Here is a 6,000-nt window from a genome sequence, read left to right as displayed (position 1 = left end):
AAAGAAGGAATGGGAGGGGTCTACTAACCCCTTCCTGCACGCCCCACCCTAATGGTGGGCCTTGCAGGGGGGGAGAGATGTTACAACCGGTGGCATGCCACCGACACTCTCTCCCCCCCTTATTGTCATCCGACTCCCATGTCGGTGGCCAGGGGACTATGGCTGGGGAGGGACAGATGCCCTGCCCCCCTCCTACTAGTCTCCCTATCTGCCGATGATGCGGCAGAGGGCGGCTACTCTGTCGCTGTCCTATTTCCCATGATACGTGGTCTCTTTGCCCCCCGGACGCTCGCCCTGTGAGGGGCATCGCTCTTGGGGGCCCTTCCCCTCACATGTACGGGAGGGGGGAGCAGGTTGCAGGGGGGAGGCGGTTGAGGTTATTGCCTCAATGCCTCCCTCAGTGCCTCTTCCTCGGAGGAATTAACACCCTCCCTACTCATGTTCCTGTTTCCCCGCCACTCCCTATGGCGTTGCCTTCTTCTTTGTCTTTTCCCCCTCCCTTCCACCTGCCGGCGGATCTCCTCCGCTGCCTCCTTTTGCAGCATTACTGCCTTGCAAAATGAGGCAAAGTCCTCCCAGTTCCTCTCGCCCTCCAGCATTGCCCTCACCACTGCTGGGAGCGAGAGGTCCCGGCCTAACTCCTTGACCACGACTCCGCGCTCCACTGTCCAGGCTGGGCAGTCTTGCAAAGTGTGTTGCGCGGAGTCGTGGTCGTGGTCACAATGGTGACATTTCGCCGTGGGCTCCTTTCCTATGCGACACAGGTACTCATCGAAGCATCCATGCCCGGTGAGTACCTGTGTCAGCCTATACGTCAGGATCCCGAAGTTCCTGCCTACCCAATGTAGGCAGAGCTGGACAGCCTCGACGACCCTCCTCCCGTATGCTGCATGCGCCAGCAATCTTTTCTATCTGTGGAGGAGGGCCTGCCGAGTTTGGTGCTTCATTTCTCTTATAGCTCTGGCGATTGCCTCGTCTTCCCTTATCCGCCCCTGGAGCTCCTTCTTCCGAAAGTACATCCTTCTGTACATTAACGCCTGGAGCTCCAGGGGGACATGCTCGCCAGAGCCGTCACCGCCACGTGGGATATCGTTCTATATCCCCTGATGACCATGGCCGCCAGTGTTCTATGCGCCTTGCGCAACTGCGCACGCATTCGGCGATTGACGGCCAAGGCCTCAGCCCATATGGGCGCCCCATATAGCGCCACCGAGTTCAAAACTCCCACGTGGAGACGACGGGCCTTTTGTCCTGGTCCCCCGATGTTGGGCATAAGTCTGCCCAGCCTTATTGATATCATCTTAAATCGGGGGACCAAGCGGCCTATATGTTCCTTGAAGCACCAAGTGCTGTCCAGGATAAGATCCAGATATTTCATCTGGGCCTCAATCGGGACCCTGTGCGTACCTACTCTTATCTGAGCCTGGGGTGATTTAGCTCCTTTGTCATGGAGAAAAATGGCCTCGGTCTTCTTCTCCGTCACCCCCAGGTCCAGATCCCTAATGGAGCCCACAGCGATTGCCACCGCCAGATTAGCCATATTAATGGCATCCCTGCAGTCTCTCCCCCCGGCCAGGATGAGTATGTCATCTGCGTAACATATCATGTTACAGCCGGGGGGGAGGGCAGCACGGAGTAGCGCATCGTACCCGAGGTTCCACAGGAGCGGGCCCAACACGGACCCCTGTGAAACCCCGCAGTACATCCCCCTCTCGCGTACCTTGCCGTCGGCATCGGTCCAACTGAGACGCCGACCCCGGAAGTAGTCCTCAATGATGGCCGTGAGGTAAGGTGGGAAGGTGAAGTGCTCGCGCATAGCCTCCACCACCTTACCCCAGGGCAGGGTGTTAAAGGCGTTGGCGATTCTAGTGACACCGCCACCGCCACCCCGCCCTACTCCACAATGGCTCCCGAGAGGAGTCTGAGATGCTCGGTCGCGTCTATTGTCGATCTCCCCTCTCGGAAGCCATACTGGCCGTCACTGAGGTCCGGGCCCTCCCGGAACATATGTTCCTTGAGGCGGGCTGCAATTATCCTCTCGAAGACTTTGTCTGCCTCGTCGAGGAGACATATGGACCGGTACGCGGAGGGGGAATCCTTTGGCTTGCCCTCTTTATGGAGGAGGACCACATTAGCCTTCCCCCAGACTGGAGGGAACCTTCTTTCCTTCATGGGTCCCGTAAACAGATACGAGAGCCTTTCACATATGTACCCCGAGGCCAGGATAAGGACTCGGCCGAGGATTCCATCGGGTCCGGGAGCTTTGTTGCTCCTGACCCCTTTGATGGCCCCGGCCACCTCCTCCTCTGTGACCCCCGGTACCTCCCCTTGTTCTTCTAGGGTAGGGATTATTCGCGGGACCACAGGAAGCCCCTCCCGAATCGGGAAAAGGGTCCCCATAACCCGTTCGAGGAACCGGGGTCCAACGTCACCGTTAACGGGGGCGTCCATGGTTTGAGTTTATTCATAACCATTCTGTATGGACGCCCCCACGGATCCGCATTCAACGAGAGGAGGAGGGTGTCCCATCCCCTTCCCTTGGCCGCCCCTATCGCTTCCCGCAATGTTATAGCGGCTCTACAAAATACAGACGGCCAGGGTGGCCTCGGGGTTCTGGTCCGTGTCGTTACGGAGCCTTCTGAAGGTCCGCCTGAGGCGGACCGTCCTTTGCCTTAACTCGGCTATGTGGTCGGTCACCACCAGGCGGACCTTTTTGGGCAGGACCTGACTCTGGGCATGGACTCGTTGCACGCAAGTGCAATGATGAAGTCCGATACCGCAGAGTCGAGGTCCTGCCCTTTCTCTTGTCGTGGCCAGGTGGCAACCTCCAGAGACAGCTCGAGAGCCTCTGTATCGAGTCTGCTCAGGGCCCATCTTCCTGGTCGGGGTTCATCCTTGTTTTGTGGCCCCAGGCCCTTGAGGGTGACGGACAACTCCATTTCGATCAAAAGATGATACGAGAGGGATTCCAAGTCGTCCGCCACCCTCCAAGACTGCACCCTTTTCAGGGCCGCAGGGGTACCCCAAGTGAGGTCTATTATAGACTCCCCTTGCGGCCCCACGAACGTGGATTTGTTCCCCTCATTTATTGAGTGCAAGTCCAGGCCCGCAGTCCATTCTTCCACTATTCCCCGCCTGTCACCCCGCCGGGAACCCCACAGCAGTGACTTTGCATTAAAGTCCCCGGCGATGATGACAGGCCCAGAGAGGTACCGTAACATGGCCTTCCCTATATCATCGAGCCTGGATCCGTAATTAGGTAGGCCCAGGCTCTTTGCTGGGGGGAGGTAGACCCCGACCACTATCAGGACCCCCCACCTGACCACGACAAAGTGTCTCCCGCTTTCCAACAGGACAGCAGGAGGCGAACTTTCATTTGCCCTCCATACAATGGCGACGGAGCCCAATTGGTCCCCGAACCATCTGGGATGATTATTGGGGATTTTATAGGGCTCCGCCGCCACTCCTAAGCCTGCACCGCGCTCAGCCATAGTGTACTCAAAAAGAGCAATCGCCTGTCGAGCGCGGTGCAGGTTTGATTGGATGAGCCTAGTTGCCATTATGACGACTGGATAACGAGCTTTTCAGCTGGCTCCTCCGCTCCTTCGCTCCTGCTGTCCATAACCGGGCGTACCTGCTTCTCCGCCCTTCTCTCCACTTCCATCTCCTCTTCCTCCTATTGAATGTTGTCAGGAGTAGGAGGTTCGGCAGATGGAGAAGGAGGGGAGGGAGATTCTTTTTCCCCTCCGACTTCCTTATTCACTGGGGGTGGGACTGCAGGCTCGGGTGGCGTCGGTGCAGATGCCCCGAGTGTTTGCTGTCCCCCTTTCCTTCTTTTCCCCTTTGGTGGGTGGCACGCAGGGCCACCCATTCTGTGCCCAGAGGGCTGTCCTGTCTCCTCGCATATTTGGCATTTGGCGGGGGCGGTGCATTCTCCGGCCAAATGGCCCAATTGACCGCACCTATAACAGTTCCCCCGTCTGTCGATGTTACTTTTGCAATTCTGCTGGACATGGCCCCTCTTATTTCGCTCTTTGCCGAACCCAGGAATAACCGACGAGGAGGTAGCGAGCAAATCACGAATTGGTAATGATTTTTGTAGAGCATTTTCAAATTGAGTGAATACATATTCTGAAACTTTTTGCAGCTTTTCGCGCGTACTTCCGCCTTTTGAAATGTCTTTTTTCCATCTATATAGTTGTTTCTTCGAAGTAACACGTTTAAATCTGGCTTGGACTGTCGCAAATTTTAATTTATATTTTTTCCCTGATTTCCAAAATTCAATAACTTTACGTTTATATTCTTCATCGCATTCTTCTATATTTCCGGTAGATGAATTTAAATTAGAATTCGTAATATCCTTAATGTAATCGTCATAATCATTTTCCGCAACTGAAACTGTTTGTGGAATAACACTTGCTTCTTCTAAATTCAAAGTAGTGAAGGTTTCTATATACAGATAATCTTGAATGGCATCTTTTATCATATTCTCTAATTGCAAACTAAATATTTTCTCATTTTCGCTGATAACAGTTTCAACATTATATTCAGGCAGATCAAAGGCCATTGTTAACAATTTCAAAATGTTCTTTGCATTTAGCGCCATTTTATTTCCTAAAATATAGAAAATTGACGAAAAAAAGAAAAAATGAAAAATACTTGAAGAAATAAAAATAGGTTAGGTACTTATATACCCTGGGCGACCCGAACTCGTACGCGAGTGAACGGCAGCCCAGTTCGCCTCTTCGCGGCGTCCTCGCAAACTAGCGGCGCCCAGGAGACTCGCGCGCTCGGGCCGCGTCCGCAGCACGGCAACTCGATCCGCGTCAAGACGTCGACTCGTCGCGTGCTCAGGCACGGTCTTGAACAGAGGTGTTATATTCAATATACAGTCCGTGAGAAAGCTATGTTAGTTTTCGCACCACCGCAAGACGGTATGCGGAACTTGCTTTGTAGTGAGTGAATTCTTCCGCTCTGTATAAGTTCCGCTGTGTATAAGTACAGGCACGCGATAGCCCCGAAGAGCGTTCGTATTCAGAGATGACAGATGGAGGACGTGGCTTACGGCCCACAAATGGAGTATAAAGCCCACTTTTAATTCTACAATTTTTACATCGGATTTGTTTCCAGCGACATGAAAATCCCTTATTATTTCCTTAGATTTTAGAAACATCTCTAATAACCTGAGCTTAAATGCAACGAATTAATTACTCGTTCTTGTAAATACAAGAGGCAGTTCCCACAAAATCGGTGAGTAGCATAAAGGTAGATTTACTTGTAAAAAACAGGTATTTTTTTATACGTGCCTAATCTTACTTTTAAGGGGTAAAACATCCCCTGAAAGATAATTCGCTATATTTGGTTTTGGGGGAACATCTTCGAAACCGTGAAAGATAAAAAATTGTTTGAGGTAAGTTTAATGGTAATTAACGTTCTTGAAAATGGTATAATAAAATTTTGTAACAATTTGATATTTTGCAAAATACCACCATAGCGAGTTGTTTACGGATTATTTTCCAAAACTGGCATTTCGGAAACCAACTTTGTTATACATGGTTGAATTTGGCGTGAAATTTTCTTTAATTTTTGTCCTAAAAAACTTTTTAAAAAATTTTTTAATTTTGCAAAATTAATTGATGGTGGTGGGGGTATTTTGCAAAATATCAAATTATTGCAAAATTTGATTATACTGTCTTTAAGAACGTTAATTACCATTAAACTTTTATTTGAAACATTTTTTTTATCTCTCATGATTTCGAAGATATTCACTCAAAACCTGTCAAATTACCTTTCAGAGGGTGTTTTCACCCTTAAAATTGCACCATTGCCGATATAAAAAAATTCGTGTCTATTATTTTTTACTACTCTACAAGTCTACTGAGTTTAAATAAAATCGGCGATTGATACAAAGGTAAGTTTGCTTGTAAAAATTCCTGAAAAATTTAGTGATTAATCATTGGCCAAATTATTACTGAAATACTGCTATCCCTATGAACGTTT

The 6,000-nt window shown here is 50.5% G+C and overlaps 2 protein-coding genes across 2 annotated transcripts; both read right to left on the bottom strand.

The window, feature by feature from the left end:
• Window positions 1-1,030: 1,030 nt before the first annotated feature.
• Window positions 1,031-1,540, bottom strand: LOC105181504 (uncharacterized). Its single transcript, XM_011138314.1, has one exon. The coding sequence runs from the start codon at window positions 1,538-1,540 to the stop codon at window positions 1,031-1,033; it is 510 nt and encodes a 169-aa protein (XP_011136616.1).
• A 1,153-nt stretch (window positions 1,541-2,693) lies between these two features.
• On the bottom strand, window positions 2,694-3,491 carry LOC105181503 (uncharacterized). The gene has a single exon (XM_011138313.2). The coding sequence runs from the start codon at window positions 3,489-3,491 to the stop codon at window positions 2,694-2,696; it is 798 nt and encodes a 265-aa protein (XP_011136615.2).
• Between the last annotated feature and the right edge of the window lie 2,509 nt (window positions 3,492-6,000).

This window comes from Harpegnathos saltator, unplaced genomic scaffold (assembly GCF_003227715.2).
Source record: "Harpegnathos saltator strain DR-91 unplaced genomic scaffold, Hsal_v8.6 scaffold29, whole genome shotgun sequence".
NCBI classification, from domain to species: domain Eukaryota; kingdom Metazoa; phylum Arthropoda; class Insecta; order Hymenoptera; family Formicidae; genus Harpegnathos; species Harpegnathos saltator.
The sequence above is the reverse complement of the archived record's forward strand: the minus strand, read 5'-3'. Positions and strand labels throughout refer to the sequence as shown.

Bases quoted from the DNA above. Each gene is read 5' to 3' on its own strand.
- LOC105181504 (XM_011138314.1), bottom strand. From the start codon at position 1,540: ATGGCTAATCTGGCGGTGGCAATCGCTGTGGGCTCCATTAGGGATCTG.
- LOC105181503 (XM_011138313.2), bottom strand. From the start codon at position 3,491: ATGGCTGAGCGCGGTGCAGGCTTAGGAGTGGCGGCGGAGCCCTATAAA.